The following is a 16,620-nucleotide window of genomic DNA, read 5'->3' as shown; positions in this document are numbered from 1 at the left end:
GCTCACGTTGCACCCGCGAATCCGCTCCGCCTCTTCCGTTTTCTCCTTGCAGCAGTTTTTCAATCAATCAATGACTCGATCGTCGCTGTTGAGATCGAGGCTCGCAGTCTAACAACTAAACAGAAGCTTCTTCCGCGCTCCTGATCCAAGCATGGATTTTTGCAAGGTTCCGCGTCGATCCAACTGTTTCCGCTATAGATTTCAGAAAATTCTGACCATTCTGGTTTTCGCAGCCGTAGTGCAAACCCTTGAATCGTTTGAGAGCAGCCGCATTCGCTAGAAATGGGCGATGACACGAAGAAGAATTCGAAGGTCGTCGCCGCCGTCCAAGTGAGCAAATATTGATTCTCCTCAATTTCTCGGATCAATTACCTTCTAAGAAACCATCGCCTTTCGAACAAATCGCGCAAGAGTAAACATCTGATGAATGCGCAACAATTCGATTGTATTCATAGATGGGATTCATGCGGGATAGATCGGAGAACGAGTTCGAGGAGGACGGAGGCCACTTGAGCCCCATCTCTCTCGTCCGCAGACAGCACGCTTCAGACCAACAATCCGGCGAAGAATCCTTCTCGGAATCGCTTCAGAACGAGCGGCCCGCCTTCAGCTTGAAGAACACCGTGCTCAAGAGCATCACGAACGTGATTCTCAAGGCGAAGATCAATCTCTTGCTGCCCTTCGGCCCCGCCGCGATCCTCGTGCATAAATTCTACGATCATCAAGTATATATGCGATCTTCTTCCCGGTGAGGTGATTGATGCGATTATACACTCTTTGATCGGATCTCCACGGGTGGAATGCTTGCAGGGGCTGGTATTCTTCTTGAGCATGCTCGGCATAGTCCCCCTGGCCGAGCGTTTGGGTTACGCAACAGAGTAAGAACAAATTAACAGTAGAGTTGAATTTCGGTTGTAAGACGGCGAACCTGATCTTCTGCTTTGCTTATTTCCTCAGGCAATTAACTTTCTTCACCGGACCGACGGGTAAACATGCTTCTTTTTCTTCATTGTTATTCTTCTTCGTGTTTCTTCATCTTCCTCTTCATGGTTCTTCATATTCTTCTTCATAGTTCATCTTCTTCTTCATGGTTCTTCATATTCTTCTTCATAGTTCATCTTCTTCTTCATGGTTCGTCATATTCTTCTTCATAGTTCATCTTCTTCTTCATGGTTCTTCATATTCTTCTTCATAGTTCATCTTCTTCTTCATGGTTCCTCATATTCTTCTTCATAGTTCATCTTCTTCTTCATGGTTCCTCATATTCTTCTTCATAGTTCATCTTCTTCTTCATGGTTCTTCATATTCTTCTTCATGGTTCATCTTATTATTTATTGTTCATATTCTTCATGGTTCTTCTTCTCCATGGTTCTTCTTCATGGTTCTTCTCCATGGCTCTTCTCCATGGTTCTTCTTCATGATTCTTCTTAATGGTTCTTCAAGGTTCTTCATCTTCTTCTTCTTCATATTTCTTCTTTGTGGTTCTTCATCTTCTTCTTCTTCATGGTGCTTCATCTTGTTCTTGTTCTTCTTATTCTTCTTGTTCTTCTAGTTCTCTTCTTCTCCAGTGGTTCTTCATCTTCTTCTTCTCCATTGGTTCGTCTTCTTCTTCTTCTTCTTCATATTTCTTCTTTGTGGTTCTTCATCTTCCTCTTCTTCATGATCCTTCATCTTGTTCTTGTTCTTATTCTTCTAGTTCTCTTCTTCTCCATTGGTTCTTCATCTTCTTATTCTCCATCGGTTCGTCTTCTTCTTCATATTTCTTCTTTGTGGTTCTTCATCTTCTTCATTTTCATGGTCCTTCATCTTGTTCTTGTTCTTCTTATTCTTCTAGTTCTTCTAGTTCTCTTCTTCTTCATTGGTTCTTCATCTTCTTCATCTCCATTGGTTCTTCATCGTTCGGGTTCTTCATGGTTCTTCATCAGAGTTCTTTGTTCATAGTTGCGGCATTTTAGTTGGATCATTCTTCTCCAACTGACTGGAAAATGCAGTTGGGGGGCTTCTGAACGCGACATTTGGAAACGCAACCGAGCTGATTATCTCAATATTTGCTCTGAAATCCGGCATGATTCGCGTCGTTCAACAGTCCCTGTTGGGATCCATACTGTCGAACATGCTGCTGGTTCTCGGCTGCGCCTTCTTCTGCGGAGGGATCGTCTTCCTCAAGAAAGAGCAGACTTTCAACAAGGCGAGATCCCGAGCCACAAAATAACTCATTTAATTAATTCAGAAAAAAAGAAAAAAAAACCAAGATCGTTCCTACTTTTGATCGGTGGTATTCAAACTCTTCCCGTTTACACAATACCCATGCAGGCGGCGGCAGCGGTGAATTCTGGGTTGCTGCTGATGGCCGTAATGGGGCTGCTTTTCCCTGCTGTTCTTCACTACACTCACACAGAAGCCCAGCTCGGAAAATCAGAGTTGGCTCTTTCTAGATTTAGCAGCTGCGTTATGCTCCTGGCCTACGCCTGCTTCCTTGTTTTCCAGCTGAAGAGCCACAAATATCTCTACGATCCCGTTCGCGAGGTTGCAACTCCATTTTCAATCCTGGGTTTCTTAATAAATCCCCACCATACATATATTTTTTTTTTTTGAAATAATAATCCCCACCATATTTCATTACGTGGGCTGTTAATTTTCTTATTATTTGCATTTCAGGGTGGAAGCCTGAGCCAAACCCAGAGCGAAGCAGAAGAAGTGCCGGAGCTTTCTAAATGGGAGGCGATTGTTTGGCTTGCCATCTTCACCGCTTGCGTCTCCGTCCTCTCCGAATACCTCGTCGATGCTATTCAGGTGATTCTGAACAAAGTCATTAAACTATACTTCTTTTGTCACATATAAATCATATTTCATCTAGGTTAAGATCATCGTATAACCAAAATCTGCTGAAATTATGACAGGGGGCATCGGTTTCGTGGAAGATTCCCCTACCGTTTATCAGCGTTATTCTTCTTCCCATCGTCGGTAACGCCGCCGAGCACGCCAGCGCTATCATGTTCGCCATGAAAGACAAGCTGGTCAGTTCTTTCTTGATCCACAAATCTAACTTCTTCGGATAGATCGCTCATCTGTCTCGAACGTTGTCTCAACAAAAAAAATATAAAAAAAAGGAAGAAAAAACTGACGTGATCTCGCTGTTCATCCAGGACATATCTCTCGGAGTCGCCATCGGATCGTCTACCCAGATTTCCATGTTCGGGGTACTTGAATTCTCAAGATTAATGGGATCGAGTTTTAATCTTTTTATGATTATTATTATTGGCAACTTAAAAAAACCTGTTTTCCTGCGGCAGATCCCGTTTTGCGTGGTCGTAGGATGGATCTTGGGCCGTCCGATGGATCTAAACTTTCAACTCTTCGAGACAGCAGCGCTCTTCTCCACTGTATTAGTCGTAGCCTTCCTAGTGCAGGTCAGTCTCATTTGGTCAGCAGTTAATTATACAGTGCAGATCAGCATTTCTTTGAAAATATTTAAACGTTTTTTGAGTTTTATCTTTTTCCATCAATGTCTGGATATAGGTCCAGATATCCAATATCCAGGTAGATATTTGATATCTGTTCGATACCCAATATCCGGTTTCTGAAACCATCTTGATGTTACCTGGATATTCGATATCGAACATGTGGACACTACTGTTAATGCACACCCACGAACTGTCTTTCTACCTCTCACTCTCTTAAATATTTGCAGGAGGGAACCTCCAACTATTTCAAAGGGCTGATGCTCATCTTGTGCTACTTGATCGTGGCGGCTAGCTTCTTTGTGCATGTGGACCCTGTGTCGGGCGATTGATCATCTCCTATTTCTATTTAAGTTTCCTACATGCAAATGAATATAATATCCTGGTGTTTACCCCCCAATCTGGTTGGAGTAAATATAATTCAATCTCCAAAGTTTTCATCCGCGCACAGGAACAGACCAAACTGGGAGAAAATCTACTTGTATGATAGGTCAATAAAAAAACGTGGAATACGTTTATGGAAAAAAAAGGAAACATGCAACATTTGAAGCAAGTTCATAGAATAGAGAGCATGGATTCATCATGCCTGCTCACTGATCCTTGGTGATGGGCTCGGCCGAGGGGGATTTTTCAGTGGCAGGCTCGTTCTCCACTCCCATCTCAGCCTTCAGATTGTTGATGCTCTGTTCCAGTTCATCGATCCTGCTCCCCATTTCGTCTAGTGGACAGAGGTCAAGGCCATATAAACCAGAAAAAAGGATCCAACTTAAACTGAAAGACAGAGAATTCAAAAAGCGAAGCCCAGAAACTGGATAAGAAAATGTTGAAAATCATCTATAGCAAAATCGATACATGAATTATGATTCTTCAAAAAAAATGTGAATTATGAGGATTGAGAGTAGAAGGATATTCTTCTGCACGATGGAATCGGACATCGTCTGAAACCTGCTTTGCTGAATCCCAAGCGAAAGTCTCCCCATCCATAAACATAGAATTCACTGAAACCGGATGATTTAAAATTTTAGTACAACTCACCATCTGGCCAAGTAGATTCTGAACCTGCAAGGATAGAAAAGAAAGGAACGTGTTATAAGTCTGTAGAAATCATGGAGATGGACTCCTAGAGCGATGAATAGTGTTCGTCTTACAAAGACGGTCATGTCGGCTGCGCTTTGCCTCTGCTCGCCAGGTTCCTGCCCATCCTGCGGAATATATTTTAAAAAAAAAATTGTTGCCGCAGACGATTTTGAGAAATTCATGTTCTCATTTCTTAATGAAAAGACAACAAACGATAAGACATTTTGCGAGAAGAATGGCCGAATGATCGAATGCAAAACGTATTCACAAGTCTGGGTGTGGATCCACAATGAAAATGAGAATACTTCAGAGCGAAGAAAACAACCGATCATGAGCAAGGTCCGAAGGGAACCTTCATTCAACCGGCAAAAGACAATCTACTCATCCGAGGGCAAGATTTCCAGGCTGATACCGGAGCGAACGAGGATAATAGGAATCGGAAGAGACAATGACGGAAATCGAGTCAAGGGGCGGAAAACAAAACAACAGAAAATGATTTCGAGCAGAAAGAACCATGGCCACAGATCGTTTCTCAATTCCAAGATCCTCCTCCCGCCCACCGCGTCGAACACCTTCAAACCCTCGGGCACGGTCTACAATTTCGCACTCGATTTCCGGCAAAATCCCACCTTTTTGAACGATGCCCAAATTTTGAAGCAGATTATTTACTCGGAGAATAGTATATATTTACTGAACTAGACAATTACAATCTATCTCGTATGTTATACATTTCCTGCATTTTCTGACTGTCATGGTGGTGTTTCTTATACACTTCATTCTATGCATATTTCTATGGGTTTAATCGTTTATATAAGCTACAAGTTGATCGAAATATAGTTTGTAAAAAAAAATGATTGTCTTGAGATGGTTGATTTTTTTGACTTTCTCTGCAATTTTAGATTTGGCGTCGTATATTTGTAATCTAATACTTTGCTTCAACTTTCAAGGAAGGTCCCTTTGGCTATAACATATTATTTCCCAAACGTCTACCTAATCACTTTCTTTTAAACGTTTAGTCATCACCTGAATTGTTTGGAGCATCAAAACTTTCACTTTATTTCAAAAGGAGGAAGTGAGCTTAAAGATTTTTCTTGAAACTAAGGCTCACTTCTTAAATCCAACTATATGGATGGATAGATGAAAAAAAGATGAAGCTACCCTCAAAATTTTAGCTCAATCAAACTTTTAGATTATTAGATGAAAAAAGATACCGGACGTCAGCGGTGATGTCATCTGATGGTATTGAGAGGATGCTCTGATGATGTTGGATGTCGTCGGAGATGTCGTCCAATGGGTAATTCCCTAAGGGGAATGTAACTACGCGATGAGGTGTCCTAAGTGGGGAGTACATGCAGGCCCCATGATGGCACACGCCATCAAGGATCATCGACGACGTCATCTGCGCTGCCCCCCTTCGTCATCAACATCCGGGTGAAGATGCCAACTTATCGCTTTTGATTTTCACTATTTCTTTCTCGTATTTTGTGGTTTCTTTTGCACGTCATTTTGTTTTTGTCGCACAGCGACGCGTCCTGTCTACACCGTGTGTCGATGTCGATGTGTGGAGGGGTCCTTAGCAATTTGGACTCCCTTCCCTTGGTCCCCTTTGTCTTTTTATTTATGTTTTAAATTTTCCCTTTTTTACTTTGTAATGGGGGGCCCATTATATAAGGGCCCCCTAATTGACCTGAGTCCCCCTTGTTGACGCACTTATGGGGCCCATTTGATCTCTTCCCCTTTTATAATGGAAGAGGGGGGCGCCCTAGGTCCACAAACCAGGAAAATTTATCGAAGAAGAGTTGTTGTCTATTGTTCTTGGTCTCACCCCTTTAAGAGAAAGAAAGGGGGTTCAAGAGAGAGAGGAGGAAGCTGAAGAACGAAGGAGGGTGGAAGAAACCTATGAAACAGAATGCTTGGTGCCTCGTTCGATTTATTCTTCTCCCCTCCTCCCCCCCAAATTGTGAATGTCACCGCTAAGGTATTGGGATACGTCGCATGGTGCAATACCATCTGCGGCGGTTTTGCAAGGCACGGACGCTCCGCAAATGCAGTTGCTAGAACAGCCGACATCGCAATGCGAGTTGAATGATCGTTGACTGCTCTATTTCGCAGTGAACGTGAACCTGCCTGAGAATGCAAGAATCCTGCGGCCTATTGATAACACCCTAAATTCGGTCTTTATTTCATGCTATTAGCACAATTTTATGCATTTATAGAGTTTAAAATGGGGTTGTTATCATATATTATTTTGTAATTAATGTTTCCAAGTGATTTCTGGTTTTTCCCTAATTTTCTGTTAATTTTATGAATTTTCTGGGATTTATTTAAGATTTAAATCATTATTTTCAAATGAAAATGGCAGGTTTAAAATTTAATTTTGAGGTTAATTAGTGTGGGCATGTATTACCGATTTTCCTAATTTTTTTTGGAATTTTCTACGATTTTTTAGGATTTTATTGGATTTTTTGGGTTTTATTTGAGGAAGAAATGAATTTAAAAAGTCAAAAAGGATATAATTATAAGGCAAAAATGAGTGTTAAAGCCATTTTACTACTTTGAGGGCCTTTTTCTAAAGTCGCGTTGTAATTATATCCCCAAAACAGCTCTCGGTAGTGGCATAGACACAATTATGTAAATTTGGCAGGGACTTAATTGAAAATATGCATGGTATTTTTTGTGATTTCAGGAAAAATCAGAGGAGTGAGAATGCGCAAGGGCCATATACACAATTACTTTGTGTGGCGTCAAGCGGCAATTTTCCATTTTAAGGACTTTATAGCAAAACCATCGGAGAGACTTTCGGGCCATCGACATGGCTTCATCTCGGCCATCGGATGGGAATCCGACGCTGCTTGATGAGGGAGGCCATCCGCGCGGCGCATACAACGCACACACACGGGGCGGTGACGTGGGGTGTGTTGAATCGTCCGTGCGCTGAAGAACACACGTTTAGATTCGTAGCATACATACCGCTTGCATTTTTTAAAATCTTTTCGTTTGTTTTTATTTTTCGGCAGGGGGTACGTGGCGCTCCGAGATCTAACCGGAAAAAAGGAATTGAAAATGTGTCCGCCAATGAGAAGATGACACATCATGGAGTGTTTAAAAAGAAATTAATAAATAAATGAATTTAAATTCAATAGGAGTCAATTTTACCAAATTTAATACTGTCGTTGTCAATTTAGGCTTAAACAATAAAATTTATAAAGCCTTAACTTAAGATGTATAGTGATAAGTAAAGGTACCGTCCAAGGGAAGCTAGTAAGGAATCCAACTTGATGCTTTGCTTGAGTAACTCAACCCTAATTAGAGTTAATTTGATCTTCAATGAAGATCAAATCAACCTAATTAGACAAGGAAGCTAGTTAGGGGGGTAGAATAGATGAGAGGAATAGAAGAAATAGGGGGCTCTAAATTGAATTCTTTGATCCAAAGAAAAGGATCAAAGGGGTCAATTAGAAAGGTTAAATTTCTAGGAGATTAAATTTCCCTTTTTATTAACTATAAGATGATGCCAAAATATATAGAAAGTATTTGCATATAAGAGCCTTCGAGATTATAAAATTTCAAATTATGGAAAATGGAAATTGAAAGAAAAATAAATTTTATTTCGATTTAAATTATAAGGAGAATATGATGGTCAAAATTAAAATTATAAACATTGTAAAAATATTTGTGAATACACTATAATGTGTGTGAATACCAAGACAGAGAGAGAATGGGAGAACTAGAGAGAGAGGATAATAGGAAGACTGAGAGAGGGAGTCTAGAGCAAGAGAGGAATATTTAGAGAGGGATGGAGAATGGGAAAATGAGAGATAGAGAAAGAGAGAGGGAGAGAGAGAGAGACAGAGAGAGAGAGAGAGAGAGAGAGAGAGAGAGAGAGAGAGAGAGAGAGAGAGGGAGAGAGAGAGAGAGAGAGAGAGAGAGAGAGAGAGAGAGAGAGAGAGAGAGAGAGAGAGAGAGAGAGAGAGAGAGAGAGAGAGAGAGAGAGAGAGAGAGAGAGAGAAGCCAGAGAGAGAGATGCCAGCGAGAGACACTTAAGAGAGACCAGCTAGAGAGAAAAAAATAATGAATAGTAGGGTTGAGTAGGGTTCGTTTCTGGTTTTTAACAAAGTCCTTAACCGTACCCAAACTTGGGTCTGGTTGCCGTCCTTGTTCCATCCAGACTCAGTCCAGGTCCAGTCCCTATCCGGTTACGAGACTAGAACAATGTCAATCTCAAAGTCGGAAAATCATGTTAATGGTAATCTTGACTATCAAGAAAACTAGCTTTAGAACCATTGGTGACGAATGCTCCTTTGCCTCCCTTATCTTCTTTCCCCCCTCTCCCTCTATCTCCCCCTCACTCTTGTTAAGAAGAAACTTTCAATAGCGGAACCATTGCAATGTATTGCAATGGATCAAAAGAAACTTTCAATAGCGGAATAGATTCCAATGGATTCTTGCAGCCTGCCTGCACGGAAGAGATCTTCATCTAGTGGGTGCACATTGAGTTCAATAGAGACCTCTCCCTCGAGTTGGGTGAACATTTTTTATAATTTTACTAAAGTAGCATTGAATAAATACGAAATCATTGATTTCCAAGGTCTGATCGGAGTTGACCATTGAATCTAAACCTACCCAACATTCGGTCAGGCCCAAAATTGAGGACCTGCCGTCTGACTAGGGATGGACACGGTCCGGTTTTACGGAAAAACTAAACCTAGACCTGAAGTTAGGTCCGGTCCGGTTTTCAGTTGGTCATGTTAACTAGTCAAGATTAAGTTGACTAGATCTTCTCACTGCATCTAATGTCACTTCTAGTGCTGAAGCAGTGTTGAATGAGAACGAGAGTGAGAGCGAGAGAGTGAAACTGAGAGAGTGCAAAGGCAGAGAGAATACCATAGGGAGAGAGTGAGAGAGTGAGAGGGCGAGACGGAGAGCGAGAATGCCAGAGGGAGAGAGGGAGAGAGGGAGAGAGGGAGAGAGTGAGAGATGGACAGAGGGGGAACGAGAGGGGGAGAGCCATTGAGGGAAGTGAGGGGGAAGAATAAGAGGGATCAGGCGAGAGGGAGAGAGTTCAATAGAGAGAGATTGCGAGAGGGAGAGAGTGTGTGTGAGAGAATGAGAGAGGGAGAGAGGGAGAGCAAAAGAGAGGACTAGAGGGAGAGGCGGAGAGCGAGAGCAGGAGATAGGGGGACAGAGAGCGGGAGAGAGATGGAGAGGGAGAGAGAGAGAGGGAGAGAGGAGGAGAGGGAGAGCAGGAGAGAGTTTGAGAGAGAGAGGGAGAGGGAGAGGGAGAGAGGGAGAGAGGAGGAGAGGGAGAGAAGGAGAGAGAGTGAGAGAGAGGGGGGGAGGGAGAGAGGGCGAGAGGGAGAGGGAGAGAGGGCTTGAGAGAGAGGGAGAGCAGGAGAGAGTTTGAGAGAGAGGGGGAGAGGGAGAGAGGGCGAGAGAGAGAGGAAGAGAGGAGAAGAGGGAGTGGGAGAGATGGCGAGAGAGAGGAAGAGAGGGCGAGAGAGAGGGAGAGAGGAGAGGGAGAGCGGGAGAGAGGGTGAGAGAGAGAGGGAGGCAGGAGGAGAGGGAGAGAGGGTGAGAGTGTACGAGAGAGAGAGAGGAGAGGGAGAGAGGGTGAGAGTGTACGAGAGAGAGAGAGGAGAGGGAGAGAGGGTGAGAGAGAGAGGGAGAGAACGAGATAGAGAGAGGAGGAGAGGGAGATCGGGAAAGAACGAGATAGAGAGAGGAAGAGAGGGAAGATCGAGAGAGAAGGTGGGAGAGAGGGGGAGAGAACGAGATAGATAAAGGGATAAAGGGAAAGAAAATGAGTGGGAGAGAGTGAGAACGGGAGCAGTGGAAAGAGGGAGCGAGGAATGGAGAGCGCATGAGAGAGAGAGAGAGAGAGAGAGAGAGAGAGAGAGAGAGAGAGAGAGAGAGAGAGAGAGAGAGAGAGAGAGAGAGAGAGAGAGAGAGAGAGAGAGAGAGAGAGAGAGAGAGAGAGAGAGAGAGGAGTGAAGAGAGGAGGGAGAGCGGGAGAGAGAGCGAGAGAAAGAGAGGGAGCGAACGCGATAGGAAGACGGATAGAGGGAAAGAATGAGAGGGAGAGAGTGAGAACGGAACAGAGAGCGAAATGGTGGGAGGGGGGAAGAGCGAACGAGAGGGAGAGTGAGATAGGAACAGAGGGAGAGAAAGAGAGGGAGAGAGAACGCACGGGAGAGTGAGAGAGAACGAGCGCGAGAGAGAACAAACAGGAGAGTGAGAGAGCGAGCAGGAGAGAGGGAGAGACAACTAGAGAAGGAGAGAGAGAGAACGAACAGGAGAGTGAGAGAGAACGAGAAGGAGAGAAGGAGAGGCAACGAGAGAAGAGAGAGAGAGAACGCGGAGGCGAGAGGGAAAGAGGACAGCGGAGAGAGAGAGAACGAGCGGACGAGAGGGAGAGAGGACGAAAGAGAGAGAGGGAGAGAGGGAGCAGGTGACAGAGAGAGTTACGGTCTTCGGTCCGGTTCGATGTACGAACCGGACCCGGACCGGAAGGTTCGGTCAGCCATAAAAAGGCTGACCGACGGTTCGGTTCGGTCCGGTCTGACCGAACTTCGGTCAGACCGTGTCCTTCCCTACGTGTGACTGATCCTCCTTCCTAAATGTCCAAACCTACGAGTCACGACTCGAGAGTATCGTGACAGAGAAGCGGAGAGAAGGGAAGAGAATGGGAAGAAAACGTTGATAAATAAAGATGGGCCAAACAGGAAATGAACATCAAAAGGAAGATAAGATCCCGTCCCCCTCCACCCGATGTCCTTTTATAACTGTGGAATCAGATCTGGGCAGGGTTTCTTAACCTCCGACTCGTCTTAGGGTGTCCGAGACTTCGGTTGGATCCGCAATCCAAGTCGGCATTACCCGTAACCCACGTCCGTTATTGGCATTTACCGGGTCTTCCTCCGTGAAGGGCTGACACAACGGATGAGAGTGAGGGAGAGAGAGTATCCGAGTATCCAAGTATTTGGAGAAATATCTGCCCGGTATTGGATATGCAGCCTCCTCTTCTTTCGCAACGCCGACGCCCAAATCTCATATCGCTCGTTCCTTTCCTCTCCAACTTAAACACCCACGCTGATCGTCGCTAATGCCCGGAGTACACTTCGCGTTAGAGGAGGCGGAGCGCGCGCTCATGGCCAGCACCGGCGGCGACGGCGATGAGACTGAAGAGCGCGCAGGCGGAGGGTACTGGCGTTGGCAGAAGGCCGACTTCTTCCCGGGCGGATCATTCTCTTCCTGGCGCTCATACAGCGCCGCCGTGGCGGCGACGGGGCCCCGCCTCCGCTGCCGGGTGCTTCGACGGTCCACCTCTGAGGAGGAGCTCCGCCTGTTGCCGCAGCGCAGCGAGCACGGGCTCCGCCGCTGCCTCACGGCCTGGGATCTCGCCTGGCTCGGCTTCGGCGCCGTCGTCGGCTCCGGCATCTTCGTCCTCACCGGCCTCGAGGCCCGTCAGGACGCCGGCCCCGCCATCGTCATCTCCTACGCCGCGGCCGGCGGCGCCGCCCTCCTCTCCGCCTTCTGCTACGCCGAGTTCGCGGTCGAGATCCCCTCCGCCGGCGGCTCCTTCTCCTACCTCCGCGTCGAGCTCGGCGACTTCGCCGCGTTTCTCGCCGCCGCCAACCTCCTACTCGAGGCCCTCGTCGGCGCCGCCGGCGTCGCCCGCTCCTGGACGTCCTACTTAGCGGCCCTGCTCGGCAAGGACCCCGACTCGCTCCGCATCCTCGCCCCACGCCTCGCGCAGGGCTACAACCTCCTCGACCCCATCGCGGTCGCGGCGCTCGTCCTTTGCTCCGCCACAGCCGCTACCGGCACGAGAGTCGCCTCCCGCCTCAACTGGATCGCCTCCCTCGCCGGCGTTGCCGTCATCGCCTTCATCCTCGTCGCCGGGTCCGTGAAGGGGACGCCGGCCAACCTCTCCCCTTTCCTCCCCTTCGGCCCGCAGGGCGCGCTTCGGGCTGCCGGCGTGGTCTTCTGGTCCTACACGGGCTTCGACATGGTGGCGACCATGGCGGAGGAGACGAAGAACCCGGCCCGCGACATCCCGCTGGGCCTGATCGGGTCCATGTCCGCCATCACCGTCGTCTACTGCGCCATGGCGCTGGTGCTCTGCATGATGCAGCGCTACGACCAGCTGGACCCCAACGCGGCCTTCGCCACCGCCTTCGCCGCCGTGGGCATGGACTGGGCGGGCCGGCTCGTCGCCCTAGGCGCGCTCAAGGGGATGACGACGGGGCTCCTCGCCGGGGCGCTGGGCCAGGCCCGCTACACCACGCAGATCTCGCGGGCGCACATGATCCCGGCCGGCCTGGCGCTCGTCCACCCGCGGAGCGGCACGCCGGTCCGCGCCACCATCGTTGTGACCGCCTGCGCCGCCGTGATCGCGGTCTTCTCCAGCCTCGAGGTCCTCGCCTCGGTCTCGGCGATCAGCACGCTCTTCGTCTTCATGCTCACCGCCCTGGCCCTGCTCGTGCGCCGCTACCACGAGCGAGGGGGCGCCGACGCCGCCGCGCGGCTGAAGCTCACGTTCGTGCTGGGGCTTCTCTTGGGCGGTGCCGTCGGGGTCGCTGCATGCTGGGGCTCGGGCCGGGGGGGCTGGCCCGGGTACGCCGCGAGCGGAGCGGCGTGGCTAGGCGGGACGGCCGCTCTGGCTTTCTGGCTACCGCAGAAGAGAGCGCCCAAGGTCTGGGGGGCGCCGCTCGTCCCCTGGCTGCCGTCCATCTCCATCGCCGCCAATCTCTTCCTCATGGCCTCGCTCGGGACCTCCGCCTTTGTGAGGTTCGGCGTCTGCACTGCCGTCATGCTCGTCTACTACCTCCTCGTCGCCCTTCACGCCACTCACGACGCCGACGAAGAATTCCGTAGGGAAACATCGAAAATGGCCAGCAGCGCCGGTGACGAGATCCCATGATATCAAAGCTTTAATTTTGCAAAGAAATTATTTTTATTTCTGCATAATAAAAGAAGATGTAAAAATTGCAGCAATAATTTTTTGTCTAAATTATTATCTTTGGTTTCGTCTTCCGTACGGTATGCGGTTATCCATCATAGCGGAGGTCTAAATTATCGTCTTTCCTGCTGCATGGTTTGACGAAGGGAAGGAGAGGTGCGATGAAGAAGAGGCTGAAGAAGCTGGCGGAGAAAGGTGAAAGATGATAAGACGGATCGAGAGCAGGTGGAAAAGATGGAAAGTGGAAGACGGCTCTAGAGAAAGGGTAAGAGAGAAGGAACCCGAGTAGGAACATTCGTTGTAGAGAGGTAATAACATTCAATTCAAATGATAATTTGATAGTAATCTTCAAGTTTCTGATAACATCGTCCATTCACCATAATAAAGACTATAAGAATGTCTGTCACGAATTGGTCGTGCCAAACAAGTTTCTCAGAGCGAGACACTTGGGGAGCGGGGAGAAATCAATAATGGTGCAGCCCCTTTCTTCATTCGAGGGCGAGATGACTGTCTTACAACCACCGTGACGAAAAAAAAGCTGCAAATTCAAAATCCCAATTGGTCTCCCTAAACAAGTCTACTAACTCTGACGTCAGAGAAAAACTTCCAGGAAAAAACTAGATGACCTAACATGATTCACCAGGAGGGGACAAATGGACTTTTGGCACTAGCGTAACGTGAGAAGGTAATGCGGCAGTGTTGGTATTGTTGTGGGGGGGGGGGGAACGGATGCAGATTGGGTCGAAGGTGGTATGACTTGCAGCGGTGTGGGTGGTGATGGTGCAGACGGATGTGGCAAGGATGGTTGTGGTGTGAGGACGAGCATGGGATGGGAGTGGTGATCATGACACGAGCGCAGCGAGGGTGATTAGAGTGTGGCAGTGGCAATGGTGACACAAGCGTACGGTGGTGGCTAGGGCGCGGGCGTGTCAGTGATTGTGTTGACGCAAGCATGGCGGTAGCAATGTGGCGTGGTGCCACGGATGGGCTGTGTCATGGGCACAGTGGTGGTACTGCGGTGGCGCTGGCACGGCGACACTAGTGGTGGCGTGACAGCAGATGCGGCGGCGACGACCCATTAGAGTGATGGCAATGCCAGTGGGAGGTGGCAGCAGCTCGAGTGCAGCGGCAGTAGTGGCGGTAGCAATGATGGTGCAGATACGACGGTATTTGGGCAGCACTATGGAGCAACAGCACGAGTTACCAAATCAAAATTTTATACCACTCTATTCTTGACCAAAGAAACATGATTACGCGCTCAATCAGTCAAAGATTTCTCAGGTATCTCTGAGGTGAAAGAGAAAAATCTCAAATAGATTTGTATGATGTGAGAGATCACGACCTTCCATTTATTTAATAAAATCCTGTGTGTCATGATGATAAACCAGAAATAGGCATGAAATTCTATATATTGTACGGACATTATGGCATCCTTTAACTAATACTAGCTTTACTTTGTTATTAATTTTCATTTATTGCATTAATATGGCCGCAATGCTAAAACAATACGTTTTAATATATCTTTTACATAATTTACAAGGCCATGCATTCTTATTCAAAAGGTAATTTAAGATTATTACTTTCAATGGATTTATTTCTCTCTAGAATTGGTTATTATAAATTTTATAGGGATGAATTGAAATAAAGCGAAACAAAAAATATTTATTTTAGCCAAGCGCCAACGAATGAATCAAGCATAAGAACTCTCAAGCCAGCCGCAAGCAAGCAAGCGCAAGGTGCTCAAGACTGCCTAGAGCTGGCAAGCAGCAGTACTTAAGTAACAATCGATCAACATCAACACATGGAGCCCACAAGGTGAGCCCATAAAGAGCCAACATAGGCCCACATTAGAGAGGCCCAGAACTAACATCATGACCGTTCATGTGTGGAGAGAGAGGAAGTGTTTTACTTATTCAATCCATATCCTCACTCATCATTAATGTTCTTATCTTTCTTTCTGAAATTTAGGAGGTGGGACATCATCTAATCAACTTTTTTAAGACCAGAATAGGCCCGATCGATAAGGGGAGAGAAGGAGCATTGCCTAATGAACGAGGATCTTAATAAACATTGAAGAACGCAATGACCGAGCTGTGAACCGAACCTCAGTTAATAAAAGTTTAACAAGGATCTTAATTTTTTATAGGCTCAAAAATTAGTATTTTGATATGTTGTGGGTTTTTTTTTGAGTTTAATCAATATGATATAAACCTTTAACCACTTAAGTGAATGAAGCTAGTGATGATTATGGATCAACTCCAGAGAGAACAGTTATTAAGGATATATTATTCTTTAGATTTTAATTAGTGAGATGAAATGAGACAATAAAACTAGCGAATAGTAGCTAGGTATATTTTAATTTTAGAAGAATGAGTTAGAACAAGAATGGAGTCACGATAATGAGAAAATACATGGGAGTAACATGGTGAAAAGACTGAATTGTGTAAAGGGGATGATAGATGAAATGTTGATGAGACGATGCCAAGTGAGAGATGATTATTTTACAATGATAAAATGTTATGATGGAATGAGATAGTGAAATAGCTGTTACATAATGATGATGCAAGTATACTCATAACAGATCCATACATTCCACTAAATCACGGTGATTTGAGATTGCAATTCAGCTCACCCTCTTCTCTACTACATCTTCTCACTCACCCAAGACACTAAGAACAAGCCTAATGGATCTCAGAAACTCATGAGATTTCAATCAGCCTATAAGTATAAGAAGCATGTATAACAATGAATTTTACAAGGTTGGATGCATTGGAAAGCTAATTATCTTGGCTATCTATTAAGACGATAATAATAAAGAATCTAATTAGTAATGATTAGCCATTGTGGGATCATGATTTGCAATGTCATAATGATCCTTTTCGTTGTGAATAGTTGAACTAACTAATGTGAAAATGAGTGATTGGTTGCCACTTGACGATTCTTAAGGTGATAAGTGGCATCTTAAAATATTAAATCCCCTGAAAATACTTTTTTAATCCATAGTGAATCAAATCTATGCAAGAAAATGTAAAATATATAATCTCACTTGGAAAAATAACTCCTAAAATTTTATATCTCAAAATTAAGGAAAATGATATTTTGACTAAAAATATTTTGTTC

At 45.9% G+C, this 16,620-nt stretch overlaps 2 protein-coding genes and 1 pseudogene across 2 annotated transcripts; 2 read left to right on the top strand and 1 right to left on the bottom strand.

The window, feature by feature from the left end:
- The first annotated feature begins 24 nt into the window (after nt 1-24).
- Nucleotides 25-3,901, top strand: LOC144708240 (vacuolar cation/proton exchanger 3-like). Its single transcript, XM_078581471.1, has 12 exons — nt 25-166; nt 234-330; nt 456-725; nt 811-878; nt 958-986; nt 1,992-2,188; nt 2,314-2,526; nt 2,659-2,793; nt 2,901-3,017; nt 3,147-3,200; nt 3,294-3,410; nt 3,692-3,901. The coding sequence occupies exons 2-12, from the start codon at nt 283-285 to the stop codon at nt 3,791-3,793; spliced, it is 1,350 nt and encodes a 449-aa protein (XP_078437597.1). The 5' UTR covers nt 25-166; nt 234-282; the 3' UTR covers nt 3,794-3,901.
- A 24-nt stretch (nt 3,902-3,925) lies between these two features.
- Nucleotides 3,926-5,202, bottom strand: HSBP (heat shock factor binding protein). Its single transcript, XM_078581477.1, has 5 exons — nt 5,052-5,202; nt 4,610-4,663; nt 4,497-4,520; nt 4,372-4,414; nt 3,926-4,182 (listed from the first exon to the last, which is right to left on the bottom strand). Exons 1-5 carry the CDS (start codon nt 5,052-5,054, stop codon nt 4,052-4,054), a joined length of 255 nt encoding a protein of 84 aa, XP_078437603.1. The 5' UTR covers nt 5,055-5,202; the 3' UTR covers nt 3,926-4,051.
- Nucleotides 5,203-11,528: 6,326 nt separating this feature from the next.
- Nucleotides 11,529-13,551, top strand: LOC144708537 (cationic amino acid transporter 5 pseudogene; annotated as a pseudogene).
- Nucleotides 13,552-16,620: the final 3,069 nt, after the last annotated feature.

This window comes from Wolffia australiana, chromosome 10 (genome assembly GCF_029677425.1).
Source record: "Wolffia australiana isolate 7733 chromosome 10, ASM2967742v1".
NCBI classification, from domain to species: Eukaryota; Viridiplantae; Streptophyta; class Magnoliopsida; order Alismatales; family Araceae; genus Wolffia; species Wolffia australiana.
The sequence above is the reverse complement of the archived record's forward strand: the minus strand, read 5'-3'. Positions and strand labels throughout refer to the sequence as shown.